A 16,205-nucleotide genomic window follows, 5' to 3' on the forward strand; every position below is an offset into this window, starting at 1 on the left:
GAGTTCCCTCTCCTCTTTTCCAAAAGAAAGTATCTGCTGTCCTTTTCGTCTTTTCAAGCCATTGTTTTCTGGATCTTACAGAGGCTCCTCTAGCTTTTTCGATATAAAATATATCTAGTTGATTCTGTAAATCATTAAATTTAGCTTTCTAATTAAGATCAAGCTTCTTAGAGAGCTCAGCTACCTCACATATTCTTAAACCAAGCCGTTTCCCTTAAGTAGTACAGGCTGAGCAGATTTTAAATTTCAGCAGTTCCCAATAGAGTATTTCGTATCATCATTACTGCACATTCTTAGTCAGCCATATGACTTTATGATCCGTCAGGACTGCAGGCAGTATTTTTTAACTCTACGGTCTTGGGCTCAAGACTAGAAACTCCGAAAGTCTTGACACCCTTGATAAAGATGAGCATTCAGACCGTGGTGCATCAGGGGAAGGAGGAGTCTGATGACGCATGGCCACATTGGTAGGTAGTGTGTGCTGCGTGTGTAGAAGAAGAAGATAGAGAAGACCGAGCAAAACAAATTCGAGCTGTTTTAGATTGAGAGCACAGCAATTGACCAAATATGACACCAGGTAAGTTTATTTCACCAATTGAGTAGACGGGGATACATCATTTAAATGCCCGTAAAAGTCTTACTATTATAAAGGCCAAATATTATTGTGAAGTTTAATCTTCCGGGCTGGTTTTGCGAGCAGTAACGTTAGCCATGATTTCTCTCACACAACTTGGACAACAAGTAAATAGTGCATGTAACGTTAGCTAACTATACAGTTACACGTACGACGTGTTTGTGTTCAATTTCATTATTGATCATTAATATTAAAGTATTTGCACTGTCTGCTTCTTCTGTGATTTAAGGCACATTTTCGCAATGGTACGGCCCGCATGGCACAAACTAAACACGTGTTCATACGCACTAACGTTAGCTAATTAGCTTTCAAGCAACCTAGGTAGTTATTATTCGCACACAACACACCTATTCTTGTTATTTTGCCTGAACGTGTTTTTGATTTGAGTGCCTAGCCAAATATCGGTCTAATGTTATTGGCACATGTGCTCGCAACATGCTAGCATTGGTAACCAGGTCACTAGCTAGCTAATTGCATTAGCTATATTCATTGCCGGCCATGTCATGCTGTTTACCCATTATCTTTGGTTTACCACTAAGTCTTCTAGTTTGCTGGCAAACTTAACACCGAGACATATGGAATATCCTATTCCATTTCCAAGTTCTTTGTAGCCCTTTGAACCGCTATTAGGGTATCAATTCCATCACCGGTGGTGAAATTAACGTGTATTTAGCTTGCAGCTATCATGGCTTTAAGACAAATAAGCATACATTAGTAGTTGGGATCTATGATTCTAGAAGTAATCTATACTATAACATGTATCATCAATCTGAAGCATCTCATTCATTTGTTTGCACCAGGCCCTGGCACCATGTCATGTGCCATACACATTTGAATGTTGATGTCCATTTTTCACCCCATAATCTTGATTTCTTTTAGGATTCAGCCCCAGGGGTGGTGATCGAGGAGGCTTCCGGGGAAGAGGAAGCTTTGGAGACAGAGGTGGTGGACGGGGGGGTTTTGGAGATAGAGGCGGACGAGGAGGATTCAGAGGCAGAGGTGGTGGTAAGTCAAACATAGCTAGATTTTATTTGACATGTTTTTTAGGTTATAGGTACATGTCTGTTCCGTCTTGTATAAGTTTACCTGACTGACGAGCATTATCACATATTTGAAGTCACAAGACAACCTAATGTGACTTAACACGTCAAGTTTCTTGCAATTGCCATTGATGAAAGTTGTTTACTGCACGTGGTTAATTTGGGCAAGAACTGGACATTATGTGTTATTTCCCTGTTACAGGAGGTGGATTTAGGTCTCCAAGCGGCGAGGGTGGCTTCAGAGGCCGTGGAGGTGGTCGTGGCACCCCCAGGGGTAGAGGTGGACGTGGCGGCTTCGGGGCGGGCAGGAAAGTCACTGTGGAGCCTCATAGACATGAAGGTGAGTGGAAAAGTTGGAGCTGTGCAATACAAGCTGTCTCCAGCAGAGGCTTGTAGTTGCACTATTGTTTGTGTTGTTCAGCAGCACCCACTCTATGCAAAATGTTTCTTCTGAACTGTAAACGTTCCAATATATTGAAGTGTTGTAATTTCACACTTCTCCATTTTCCCGCCCTCAGGAGTGTTCATCTGCCGTGGTAAGGAAGATGCCCTGGTGACAAAGAACATGGTGATTGGAGAGTCTGTGTATGGAGAAAAAAGGATGAATGTCGAGGAAGGGGAAACGAAGATTGAGTACAGAGCGTGGAACCCTTTCCGGTCAAAGCTGGCAGCAGCCATCTTGGGAGGAGTTGATCAGATCCACATCAAACCTGGCTCGAAGGTCATGTACCTGGGTGCCGCATCAGGGACGACAGTGTCCCACGTGTCAGACATCGTTGGACCTGTGAGTATATTTTTTCCCACATAATCAGAACTGTCATTGGTTTAGTTGGGCTACTCGATAATGGTCTTGTTTAGAACAATTAACTTCTATCACAATGAAGTGTGGTCCTTCATTCCTTTGACCCCTGTACATGTAATGAGACTTTTCCTCTCTGTTTTGCAGGAGGGTCTTGTGTATGCTGTAGAGTTCTCTCACAGGTCAGGACGTGATCTGCTCAATGTTGCCAAAAAGAGAACCAACATCATTCCCATCATTGAGGATGCCCGGCATCCACACAAATACCGCATGCTTGTTGGTAAGTCATCAAAATCTTACACTGATGCAAAAATACTGTGGTAGTTTATGTATATTTTACAAACTCTGGCTGTACCCTCTTTGTGCAGGCATGGTAGATGTTATCTTCGCTGATGTGGCCCAGCCTGATCAGACCAGAATTGTTGCACTCAACGCTCACAATTTCCTTAAGAACGGAGGGCACTTTGTCATCTCAATCAAGGTAAAACATTGACTGTTCAAAAAGCTGTGTTATTCAGAGTATGTGGTGCCATCTTCTGGAATAGTATTCTTACTTAAGCAGGCAAACTAACATATTAGACGTTGACCATTTTGCATTTGAACTGCAAAGCGTTTGATTTTAGGAGCAACCTAGATTGCTGTTACTGGGGGCCAGTGCCTCAGTTGCAGTGGGATTAAAGTACGTTTGTCTTGTCTCCCTCCAGGCAAACTGCATTGATTCAACGGCAGCACCGGAGGCTGTGTTTGCGGCGGAGGTGAAGAAGATGGGCTCGGAAAACATGAAGCCCCAGGAGCAGCTGACATTGGAGCCTTATGAGAGAGATCACGCCATCGTAGTAGGAATCTACAGGTGAGGAAATGCTTGTTTCTAAATATACACAGGTCATGTTAATGAAAGAATAACGCGTAACAAGTATCTTGCTGCGTTTTGTAAACATTGATCTAAAATACTGCTTATTGCAATTTTCTGCTCGAACTAATTTTGTGTCCGTTGCACTTTTCCGCTCGGATGACAAACGGGGCATATTCAGACAGCGTTCTGGCTGATGTGTATCTACTTTTTTCTGGTACTTTCCTCGGCGTAACCTACCTTTCTCTGGTAAAATGCAAGATAAACGTCAAGCAAAACATTAGGAAATGTAGCTGGCTACATTATTTCTATGATAAACATTGCTAAAAATACGTCGCTTTTTCATTGAAAGCACATTTACTTGTGTGGCTGCTAATGTGGCTGTCTAATGAATTAAGCTGTGATGGAAAACTATAGTTACATTCCCCTGGTCACTTGAAGCAACAAACAAAACTCAATTTAAATATAAAACGCAGATGAAATGGTTTAAATGCAGATTTTTGTTTATGGTCTGCATTTTGAGAATTCTAACATGACCACCCTGTAGAATGTATTTTGTCTTTATAATATGAATTCATCAAATATTCCTTCCTACAGACCTGCTCCCAAGAATAAGAAGTGAACTGGCCTGTAGCAGCTGTGGCATAGTGACTTTTTCTGTGGACCCACTTCTGCCATGGGGGGTGCTCAGCACTGGGATTTAGCAAGGCACTGATTAGAGACCCCCACATTCTTACACCCATATCCAAACTGACCATTTTAGTATTCCTGTCTCCAGAGCTTGGACGGTTTAGAAGTACGTACGTTGTTTTGTCTGGGGAGAGGGTGTCGGGGTGGAATTAACTTTGCTAATTAACTCTGCAGTGCCATGTAAAGTACTGTACAGAGGGAAAGCCTGATATATTGATTTAATTTAGTTATTTGTTTAATATTCACATTTGTTTAATATTCACATTCATTTAATCTAATGCTTTTAAAGAACTGTTTCACTTTATCATTGAAGTCAAATAATTATTTTCTCCTTGATGTTAAAACAAGACTATGGTTTACACCTATGTATGTTTCACTTTGACTTAAATGTGATATTGTACCTTGACCTTTTTTATTAAAACAGTATGTGATTGTATATTTTATTTAGTCCTGTGCTTTAAGACCTGGTCAGGGAAACAATGTTGTCATGACATAAGTAATGGTCACTCAGAACTATACTGAACAGAAATATAAGAGCAAGTTGAGGTGGAGCGTGCTGTTGCCAGGGTATTGAATGGTCATTTCTCTACCATAAGCTGCCTCAATGTTTTAGAGAATTTAGCGGTATGTCCAGCCTCACAACTACAGACCGCGTGTACCCAGGACCTCTATACCCGGCTTCATCTGCGGGGATCAGCTGAGGAGCATATCTGTCTGTAATAAAGCCCCTTTGTTGGGAAACATGTTCTGATTAGCTGGGCCTGGCTCCCTAATGGGTGGGCCTAAACCCACCCATGGCTGTGCCCCTGCTCAGTCCTGTGAAATCCATAGATTAGGGCTGAATTAATTTCAGTTAATTTATCAACTAATTAAAATGTACTGTGGCGTTTATTTTTGTTCTTGTAGTTTGATATGGGTAAACTGCATGTGAACGCGCTTCTGAGTAATAACGAAATTGTATTCACCGTTACCAAATGACGGTTTCTAACTGCTATAGTAATACTAAAACAGAACCTACACGCCACGACAGTTTTCATCCCAGTGGTGACCGCCGCCATTTTAAGTGAGTGAATGACCATACAGATTGGTCAGTGGTTTTCGTCAAAACGCGCGAAAGAGGCGGGTAATTTGAACATGATTGATGGTTAGCTGATGCGATATTATGAATTGATGTTAACTAGTTAGGTGCCGATAGTTCTTCAGAAAATTAGGTAACGTTTTACAGTCATGCGAGTTAAGCACATAATGTTTGAATTGGGTGCTATTTCTAATTTACCAATATTAAGAACATATGTAACAGTATGTCCGTGAATCTAAATACTAATTTAGCTAGTTTGTTCGCTAAGGTGCTAACAGTATTGGTGCTAACAGTATTGGTGATAACGTCAAGGCTTACTGCTGTTGAGGCAACATGCACGAGCTTGCTAGCTATGTTGGCTTGGTAACTACCTTACCCTAAAATCACATTTAAAACCCGTTTAAATGCCGAGGCAGTTTGTATAAAAATGTATTACCGCTGCGTTAGATTATGAACAGGCGTTCCATGTGATGTTTAATTTCACACCAATGGTAGTAGCTAGTTTGACTGTCGCAGGTTTGTTTTGGCGGCCATTTTGTAGGGGGAATGCAACTCAAACAAGCGGGAACGAGCTTCGTGTAGAGGGCGCGCTTTTCGTGAAGACCCTCGTCTAAGCGATAGCTAGTGGTGTGATCGAGATTAACGGGCAGAGAGGGGGGGTCCCTTGCGAATGCACATCGCTAGTTATAGCGGTGCAACGGAAATACCCCACTTTTATTTTAATCGTAATTTTTTTATTTAAACACTCATCCCCTCCACCTTTCCGTTCACCACAACATGCAACACGTAGTTGGCTATTAGTAGTAACTGTTACAGTGAATGCTAGCTAGTTAGTTAGCCTGCTAACGTTAGCTAACCTCCCAGACTCAGCAGCTACGATAAACCCCAACGTTGCCAGTTTGCTACATGGTTTCCTGAGGGAAAACGGGCCACGAAAGAATCAACCATCAACGGCGAGATACGGTCTATTTTGGATGACAACCTAGCCATTGCCATGCTACCCCAAGCGGTACCACATCTGTTACCTGTGAACTGCTCAATTAGCTAGCTTGCACTGCGCCGGGCGGACCGTTCCGAACCTCCGAGTTCATCCTGCGCTCTTGCTGGACTGCGCTTTGGAGACTAACCTCACTGAAGACCCGAGTTTTGACGGGGATTTATTGCAAAAACGACACTACCCTTGTTATTAGGATATCTCTCCCATCAGAGGGGTGACAGTTTGGGGGTGGGGGGGATTGGTTTGCCGGTTCTTATTTTGCCCGGTACCTGTGGTGGAGGCTAGGACGGAGGGAGAGAGGGAATGCTGATAATGGCTGCTCCGGGAAACTGGAAACGAACCTCCGCCTGAGGTAAGAGATAAGCTTGGTTTATTCACTCACTGGGTTTTAACTCATTTGTTGTGAAGATGCCGTTTTTGTCATCAGTCGTTATGTGTTTGAAGAAGACCATGATGATAAACTGACATCCATACAAACAGCACCTTCCGTACCCTCCCATGTCCTCCAACCTCAGCATCAATATGCCAATTTCAATCACATGGGTGCTAGTTAATTGTACAGGACATTCACTTGGCTTGTAACATTATTTATCGATTCGTACACGTTGTGGACAATTTAGCTAGTAGCTACATTTTCCCCGTAGTGATGCCTTGCAATGTAGATCATCAACGTTGGTTGTGATTCGCCATGATGGAAAACTGCGATAGACAGCTACAATGTATCCGAGGCTAGTTCAGACTATCCTTTAACATCTTTTAGAAATCACATTCTCAGCTGCAATGTACGAATGAAGTAGGATAATCAAAAGTCACCCTGCCCAGTAGTCTCAATATTTAGTATGGGCAGTGTTGGCCATGTAATCTGTCGATGAGCATGCCTCATCATGGACTTATTACGATTTGATGTATGACTGGGATATCCTCCCTTTTCAATGCATCACACAGCCACTGTTTCTACTTGGGGTAAAATTGAGAAATGACGGATGTCATATTCTAAATCACTCCGGCCTAATTTTATCTGCAGTGTTTCCTTTAACTAGCTAATGCAAATATTTTGAAGAGAATGCCCAAAAGCCTGCATCGCTGCATTTTAGAATTCACAGCAAGACAGTGAGGAAGGGAATTGTAAACTCTGATGAAGGCTGTGGATGGTGATTCAAGAAAAAACGATACGTTAAATAATGTCATAATTATATATGTTTTGATTTCGGTATGAAGAATGACATTACAACCCTTGGATCTTCATACGTTAACACGTGTGTCAATTGGGAGTGACATGCAGTTTCTGATGAAATTGCCACCTAAGACTATGAAAAGCAGTCTGTTATTGTGTATTTGTTGGAGTATATTTTCCATTTTGAATAACCTTTGTCGCAAAGTCATACCCTGGATAAATCTCGGTGCCTACACCCTTGATTTCCATGTAGCATTATGAGCAAGCCCTTGCTGTGGTGCTGAAGTAGAAATGCCGGTTCAAAATGGATTCACTTTCCTCTGTCCTTACCATGTTGGCTTCATTCTCTTACTGTTACCACTGCATCGAAGTGAAACCGTTATTACACGTTAATGCATATGTCGTTAAGATTTGTATGCCATCAGAATTTGTGGTATTTTGATCTCAATGAATGTATCCCTCATCCACGTCCATCATGTTTGTTAACCCTAACCAGAAAAATCATTCCCTCGTTAGTTTTTAGGTGAAAGGTTGGGTGCAGTTTGACATTGTCTCTAAGTTACTGAGTCATGATTCTTTCTTGTAGTGTTCCATGTCCTCATACATTTGGAGCATTAAAATAGATAATTCTCAGTAAATGCTGTATTTCCAAGTTGCATGGATGATTTCCATTTAGCATTCTGAACCACATTATGAGCATTTGACTGCATGTCACAATGACACATTTATTTGGTCAGAAGCTTTGCTGAATACACAGTTGTGATACATTCTCTTGCCAAGATATTGAAAGACCAACTTGAGTGTGTATTACATCGCTCCATACCATAGCTTCATGTTGTAGGCCTGTACAACCTCCTCTCTAGTTCTCTTTCCCTCTCAATTTGGGGTGAGAGAAAAGCTCTGTTCGAGATTTATTTTGGTACTGGTAGCGGAGTGACACGCTGTTGTGAATGGACTGACTGACTGACTAACTTCATTGTATTGAACCTTGACATAACTGTGAAGTGCAGCAAGTTGGTGTTGACTGGTCACCAAAATACTGACTGTGTGAAGAGGTGCTGTTTTATGTGTCAGTCAAGCTGGGTGTGGGAGTGTGATTCCAGGATGATGAGATGCTCAACTGCAAGGATGACTTTCCGGTCATGTTGCAAATATGTATTAGAGCTCATGAGCACTTGGTCCAGTCAAAGGGCATGCCACTGTTTTACCGGTGAGCATGTGTGAAAAGTTTGTGCTGGCGTTTGCAGGTGCAAGTCGGCGAGTGTGTGTGCGTGTCATGAAGCCTAGTAGCGATCATGATGATGGTGGGGGTGGCTGTCTGTAATTTGGACTCTTACTTGAATCTAGTAACTTTAACCCAGGTAGCAGCTTGGACCCCCACTCCCTTCCCATGCTCTTTTTCTGGTGAAACTGGCACTGGTGAGGTAACCTATCGCTTGTTTGTCTTTGGAGAGACCACTTGAGGGGGCCTTCCCCATTCATCTATTGATTTACACCTGAGTTTGATAGCTTAGGGAGGGGAAGCAGGGGACACCCACTCGCACACAAGTTCATAGTCCCCCACCTCCCGCGCCTAGTGTTTACACGGTGGAAAACTTGATTTACAGCGTAAGCAGTGTCTTGCCTGTTACAGAGAAGGCACAGTCCATAGCCCACGGTTTTCGAGGCAGTCCCCTTTGAGCACAAGCCCTTAAAGTGTGTTAGAGAGGGACTGGAAGGAAACAGGTTCAGTGAGTTTACTCTAGAGTGAAAGTTTGCACTTGGGCTTTAGTAGGGCCTGGAACGCTACTCGGACCAATGTTGATTGAACTGCAGCCTGTCAGTTCCTTATTAAACCTGCCCAACACGCCTTTTCCCCTCCCTATTCTATTCCTGTCCAGCAGTCCCAATGTGACTTTGCCCTCAGTGTCTCCACTCTCTGAGAGGACAACCCCACCCCACTTCTCAGCCCTCTAAAAGTACATTTGATTTTGATCTGGCTCTGAATGAACCCATTTCCTGATGCAGAGCAACCTCACTACCTCATCAGTACTCAAGTTGCCCACGTGCAGTGTTTCCCCTAATATCACCCTCATCTCAGCCTAGAAATGCTGCCCTGTATCTTATCTTTGATTAGTTTCTATCGGAAATTTTGTTTTTAGGTGCCACTGGATACTGATTTTGGGGCCTTCAGTGTCCATCTGAAGATACAATCTGGGGGACACACTGGTGAGTGTACCAGTACGTTCAATGATGCTCTCTTGGTTACAGACTATATGCTTGCAACCTTTGGTTCATTACCACCCCACCTTGACTGGCATGTGTCTCAGTGAAGTTTGAGTTTCAAGACTGGGCTACCTGCACAATGTAACCACATAGTTGGCTACTAAACCTCTCCTTCAGCCAATTCAACATCTGATCAGCTTTGTGTTCTTAGAATTGTGTTTATAACTCTCAGAACCTCTAAGGTAATGTTATGGAAACTGGAAAATGTTGAATGTGAGAGAAGGCAAAGGACATTCCATATGCTAGGTCAGTCAGTAAAATCTGCATCAAGTGAATGGCTAGATCAATTTGCAATGGAGGAATGCTTGGAATGGATTCGATCAATGGCATCGTATGTACATTTGTCATCAGTCATTTAAGCGAGCGAGCATAGCGATTATAATTACATATAATGATTCAAAGAGGAATCAACTTATGTATTAAAAACTACAGTGATTAGCATACAAAAAAAAATATATATCTTGTTTTGAACGATAACTATTGGGGAAAGCCCAGCATCTAAAAAACCGAAGGACACAACTGTAATCCCACAGTTCCAATTTCTCCCCTTGCTGTTGCCAGGAGCAACCAGGCAAGCTTCAAGAAACCGACAACCTTTCCTCTCTCTCCCCCTCTTCTCTCTTTCCATTTAACCCATATCCTCCTTTTCAGGATACCTTTTTTCTTGAACAGATGTGAATCAAAGTATATTTCATGAACTGAGGTGAGGGTTGTCATCTATAAATCAATCATGATACCCACCAAGTCAGAATTAAAGCCCAGCCTTGTGGTACAGACCAGTAACTGAAGTGGAAATGCTCAGTCTGTTTGAAAACTAGTGCGTCTCTTCTAGGTTAATTGACAGCTGCAGACAAGGCCACTGAGTAGTTGATTGGTGGTTACTATACAGTACCAGTCAAAAGTTTGGGACACATCTACCCATTCCAAGGTTTTTCTTAATTTTTTAAAACTATTTTCTACGTTGTAGAATGATAGTGAAGACATCAAAACTATGAATTAACACATATTAACACACCCTCTCTCTGTCAACTGCGTTTATTCTCAGCAAATTTAACATGTAAATATTTGTATGAACATAAGATTCAACAACTGAGACATAAACTGAACAAGTTTCACAGACATGTGACTAACAGAAATGGAATAATGTGTCCCTGAACAAAGGGGGGGTCAAAATCAAAAGTAACAGTCCGTATCTGGTGTGGCCACCAGCTGCATTAAGTAATGCAGTGCATCTCCTCATGGACTGCACCAGATTTGCCAGTTCTTTCGGTGAGATGTTACCCCACTCTTCCACCAAGGCACCTGCAAGTTCCCAGACATTTCTGGGGGGAATGGCCCTAGCCCTCACCCTGCGATCCAACAGGTCCCAGACGTGCTCAATGGGATTGAGATCCGGGCTCTTCGCTGGCCATGGCAGAACCCTGACATTCCTGTCTTGCAGGAAATCACGCACAGAACGAGCAGTATGGCTGGTGGCATTGTCACGCTGGAGGGTCATGTCAGGATGAGCCTGCAGGAAGGGTACCACATATGAAGGAGGAGGATGTCTTCCCTGTAACGACTGTGTTGAGATTGCCTGCAATGACAACAAGCTCAGTCCGATGAAGCTGTGACACACCGCCCCAGACCATGATGGACTCCACCTCCAAATCGATCCCGCTCCAGAGTACAGGCCTCGGTGTAACGCTCATTCCTTCGACAATAAACGCGAATCCGACCATCACCCCTGGTGAGACAAAACCGCAAATCGTCAGTGAAGAGCACTTTTTGCCAGTCCTGACTGGTCCAGCGACGGTGGGTTTGTGCCCATAGGTGACGTTGTTGCCGGTGATGTCTGGTGAGGACCTGCCTTACAACAGGCCTACAAGCCCTCAGTCCAGCCTCTCTCAGCTTATTGTGGACAGTCTGAGCACTGATGGAGGGATTGTGCATTCCTGGTGTATCTCGGGCAGTTGTTGTTGCCATCCTCTACCTGTCCCGCACGTGTGCTGTTCGGATGTTCCGATCCTGTGCAGGTGTTGTTACACGTGGTCTGCCACTGCGAGGACGATCGGCTGTCCGTCCTGTCTCCCTGTAGCGCTGTCTTAGGCGTCTCACAGTACGGACATTGCAATTTATTGCCCTGGCCACATCTGCAGTCCTCATGCCTCCTTGCAGCATGCCTAAGGCACATTCACACAGATGGGCAGGGACCCTGGGCATCTTTCTTTTGGTGTTTTTCAGAGTCCGTAGAAAGGCCTCTTCGGTGTCCTAAGTTTTCATAACTGTGACCTTAATTGCCTACTGTCTGTAAGCTGTTTAGTGTCTTAATCTTATGGCTGCAATCCCATTAACGGGATGATATGACAACAGCCAGTGAAAGTGCAGGGCGCCAAATTCAAACAACAGAAATCTCATAATTAAAATTCCTCAAACATACATGTATCTTATACCATTTTAAAGGTAATCTTGTTGTTAATCCCACCAAAAGTGTCCGATTTCAAATAGGCTTTTCAGCGAAAGCACCACAAACGATTATGTTAGGTCACCACCAACTCACAGAAAAATTCAGCCATTTTTCCAGCCAAAGAAAGGAGTCACAAAAAGCACAAATAGACATAAAATGAATCACTAACCTTTGATGATCTTCATCAGATGACACTCATAGGACTTCATGTTACAAAATACATATATGTCTTGTTCGATTTAAGTTCATATTTATATCCAAAAACCTCAGTTTAGATTGGCGCCATGTTCAGAAATGCTTCCAAAATATCCGGAGAAATTGCAGAGCGCCACGTCAAATAACAGAAAAATACTCATCATAAACTTTGATGAAAGATACATGTTTTACATAGAATTAAAGATACACTTGTTCTTAATGTAACCGCTGTGTCAGATTTCAAAAAGCTTTACGGCAAAACACAATATTCAATAATCTGAACACAGCGTTCAGCCACAAAGCAAGCCATACAGTTAACCGCCAAATTGTGCAGTCAACAAAACTTATAAAAAGCATTATAAATCTTCACTTACCTTTGCTGATCTTTGTCGGAATGCACACCCAGGACTCCCACTTCCACAAGAAATGTTTGTTTTGTTCGGTAATGTCCATCATTTATGTCCAAATAGCTATTTTTGTAGCGTGTTTGGTAAACAAATCCAACGTCAGGAAGCGCGTTTACTAAAAGCTGACGAAATGTCCAAAAGTTCCGTAACAGTCAATAGAAACATGTCAAACGATGTATTGAATCAATCTTTAGAATGTTTTTAACATAAATCTTGAATAACGTTCCAACCGGAGAATTACATTGACTTCAGATGAGCGATGGAACAGAGCTCCCTCTCATGTGAACGCGCATGGTCAAAGAATGGTCAGGTCATGGCAGACCTGACTAATTCCCCTCTCATTTGTCCCCCCTTCACAGTAGAGGCATCAGACAAGGTTCTACAGACTGTTGACATCTAGTGGAAGCCGTAGGAAGTGCAAACTCACCCATATCTCGCTGTGATTTCATTTGGATCTTGGTTGAAAATCGACCAGCCTCAGAATTTCCACTTCCTGTTTGGATTTTTTCTCAGGTTTCTGCCTGCCATATGAGTTCTGTTATACTCACAGACATAATTCAAACAGTTTTAGAAACTTCAGAGTGTTTACTATCCAATACTAATAATAATATGCATATATTAGCAACTATGACTGAGGAGCAGGCCGTTTATTCTGGGCACCTCCGTGCACCTTTCATCCAAGCTACTCAATACTGCCCCTGCAGCCATAGGAAGTTAACGACCGTTCCACAGGTGCATGTTCATTAATTGTTTATGATTTGTTGAACAAGCATGGAAAACAGTGTTTAAACCCTTTACAATGAAGATCTGTGAAGTTATTTGGATTTTTACGAATTATCTTTGAAAGACAGGGTCCTGAAAAAGGTGCATTTCTTTTTTTGCTGAGTTTAGTAACCAAAATAGTGTTAAACAAATCTAAATATATTTTATTTTTGAGATTCTTTAAAGTAGCCACTCTTTGCCTTGATGACAGCTTTGCACACTCTGGTAAAATAGTTTACCATGGTCCCCAGCCATCAATCTGTACGTCTCTGCTCTCTTTGCTTTGTGATTATGTTTTAGCTGTGTTGTTCTAGCTTGCCGACCATAACCCTGGTGGTTGGCTAGGCTAATAGCTAGCTAGCCAGCCAGCCAGCTAATGTTTAGCTAAGATTACTCCATATATCTAACCCTCTTTGATAAGAATTAGATGGTGTTATGTAGTGGTTAGATGGTGTTATGTATTTCCAAAACTTTGGTTTACTTTAATGTAGCTGTAAGCTTGGTGTTAATATCAACTGGCAGACTCATGTAGTGCTAACGTAACATTCGCAGGCATGTAGGGCTAACGTTATCAGGCTAGTAGAGCTAACGTTAGCAGGCTAGTTGGCTAGCAACCTTGCAAGTTGATTTGTAACAAATTCCTAAAGTATTTGGTTGTAAATTGGCTGAAAATGTAATTGAAACTAAAAGTCATGAGTGCAAATGATTGGTTTCATTTGAAATTACTGTATTTCTTTTGGAGTTTAAATTCTAGGGAATAGGCTGGCTTGCCGGGTCCTCCATATTACATCACCCCCCGGAAAAATCTTTTCCCGACATGACTTGGGCATTCTTCGGAATTCTGATTGGTTTTATAGAATAAATAACTAATGCAAATCCATATGTTACATGTGGTTGCGTTTGTTACTTACACTTTTTAAAACGGAATTCAACAATATTAAAACATTTATTGAACTTAGTAGGGAATCAACTAAATGTATTAATTAGCCCAAGTTTATCAGAAGACATAAACAGAATGCAATAGTGATTCGTATTTCCTGCAACTTTCTGAGGAGGCAACAAGAATTCCCCGTTTGTGTATGTGCGGTACGCTCCACTTTGTGTAGCCATTAGCGATGATGCTAATGAAAAGTCTTCTGGTAGATAAAGGTTTTCCCAAAAACATTCTCAATTAAATGTTAACTACAAAGTAGCCTATGCTTACCTGGCAGAATAAGATCATGATTATTTGCATCAATCGAGTGGATATTTGTTTTTGCAAACTTCACCATCACGTGTGCTACAAAACACACTAAACAGCCTCATTCTAGGTGTGCACTGGAATTAAATAAACATTTCTCAAACTTTTCCTGGTGTGATTTAAGCATTTTTGTGTACATAGAAAATCCAATTTAGTAGTTTTTCTATTAAAAAAAGGTGATTTTGATAGTAAAAACCTGAAAATATTGGGGGAAATGGAAACCTGGAAAAACAAAACGGAGAAAGGGGATTTTGGGGAGAGAACCAAAATGTAATCAGGCAGAATATATAACTTTAGGCGCAGATCTAGGATCAGTTTACCCTGCCCAAGCTTAACCTTAAAATGCAGAGCTGCTTTTGTACTTCATTCATTCACTCATTCACAGATCTCCCTTCCTGTCTGTCTGCCATCCTCTTTCATTCATCTGTACCGAAGGAAAGCCACCTGTTTACTGATCAGTTTGGTAGCATCGTACCAGAGGTGTTTGTGCAGTTCGAGGAATAGGACACCTGACCCCAGATCAGTGTTTTTGATTAGTAACTTCCAGAAAGGACCACGCCAGGCTAATTCTCACTTTCTCTTGCCCTGCCCCTGTTAGTTTCCTGTCCCCTTTAATGCACTTTTCTCTGCTCTTCGAATGGCTCATAAATTACTAATGAAAGGCAACACACTACACTGGCTCCTTCACCACTGGCTGGCAGGTAGAGGAGTGCTCAGCCCTGGCCCCTGACTAGGGGATGAAGAGGGGAGCCTTTAACCATCATCATACATGTGACCTGCCAGCCAGGGATATAAGGTGAAATGGTTAGTGGTTGTTATCCTAAACTTGTTCCGTAATGAACAGTTTTGATTTATATTATAGCTCCTTGAGAACTGTATGTAGGCCTACTACTGTGGATTGTTGCAGATCTGTTGATTGTCTTCATGAATCCTGAATAAATTCCAAAAAGCTTACCACCCTGCCACAGGTCACTGCTTCCCTCCACAATTTCAGTAAGTTGTCTCTTGAGGAGGTGCTGGGTCATTTTCAGTATGTAGGTGTATTTACACTATATATGGGTGTCCATGGGGTCATTGGGGTGGTTGATTTAGTGTTTGTGTTTTATTTATGAGTGGTTTATTAAGCATGACGCCATGTTCCCCTGCCCTTGTTTGTGTAGTGGTAGGCACAGTGGCCTTTCTGAACAGTGCTGGGCCTGTTGGAGAGCTGACGGTGTGGTGGACAGGGCCCTGGGTGTGTGCCCTCCCTGAGGTGAGTCACTGCTGGGCTAAGCCTGGCTGGTCTGGGGCTCCAGTCTGTCCATTTGCCTGTACTGGAGGTAGTGGACTGGAGAAATTAAATGTTGTTCAACCCTGGGTCTGAATGCTTAAGCCCAGCACTAACACAACTGACTCAACTAATCAATATATCACCAAAACCTTTTTTTATTTTAATGTGTTAGTACTCATCTGGAACAAAAGCCTGCACACCTTTGGTTCCTACTAACCAGGATGGAAGAACTCTGGACTTGAGGGAGCAAATCCACTCATCACAGTCAATATCTCACTGTCACTCTGAGAGGGCCAGACTTTTATGTTGTTGCCAGAGCAGTCCATAATCACTCTAAGTGTAAGGTGGACTCTGTAAT

General features: G+C 42.4%; 2 protein-coding genes across 3 annotated transcripts in view; both read left to right on the forward strand.

Moving 5' to 3' along the window:
• Nucleotides 1-301: 301 nt before the first annotated feature.
• Nucleotides 302-4,449, forward strand: LOC139563996 (rRNA 2'-O-methyltransferase fibrillarin-like). The gene is made up of 8 exons (XM_071383105.1): nucleotides 302-577; nucleotides 1,514-1,639; nucleotides 1,877-2,014; nucleotides 2,193-2,458; nucleotides 2,621-2,753; nucleotides 2,842-2,954; nucleotides 3,178-3,323; nucleotides 3,921-4,449. The coding sequence occupies exons 1-8, from the start codon at nucleotides 568-570 to the stop codon at nucleotides 3,943-3,945; spliced, it is 957 nt and encodes a 318-aa protein (XP_071239206.1). The 5' UTR covers nucleotides 302-567; the 3' UTR covers nucleotides 3,946-4,449.
• A 1,179-nt stretch (nucleotides 4,450-5,628) lies between these two features.
• The window catches only part of LOC139563993 (dual specificity tyrosine-phosphorylation-regulated kinase 1B-like), a 75,886-nt gene continuing 65,309 nt past the window's right edge, over nucleotides 5,629-16,205 (forward strand). Inside the window, exons 1-2 of one of the 2 annotated variants that reach the window (XM_071383103.1) lie at nucleotides 5,629-6,440; nucleotides 9,404-9,470. The gene's annotated coding sequence lies outside the window, so the exon portion shown is untranslated. The remainder of the gene's footprint in view (nucleotides 6,441-9,403; nucleotides 9,471-16,205) is intronic. The other variant, XM_071383102.1, reaches the window with a different exon arrangement.

Source organism: Salvelinus alpinus, chromosome 35, assembly GCF_045679555.1.
Source record: "Salvelinus alpinus chromosome 35, SLU_Salpinus.1, whole genome shotgun sequence".
Lineage (NCBI taxonomy): Eukaryota > Metazoa > Chordata > Actinopteri > Salmoniformes > Salmonidae > Salvelinus > Salvelinus alpinus.

What these genes read in the sequence shown, in the direction of transcription:
- LOC139563996 (XM_071383105.1), top strand. An exon ending in TGTCAGACATCGTTGGACCT is followed by an intron (nt 2,459 to 2,620) that starts GTGAGTATATTT and finishes TCTGTTTTGCAG; the next exon opens with GAGGGTCTTGTGTATGCTGT. An exon ending in ATCGTAGTAGGAATCTACAG is followed by an intron (nt 3,324 to 3,920) that starts GTGAGGAAATGC and finishes TCCTTCCTACAG; the next exon opens with ACCTGCTCCCAAGAATAAGA.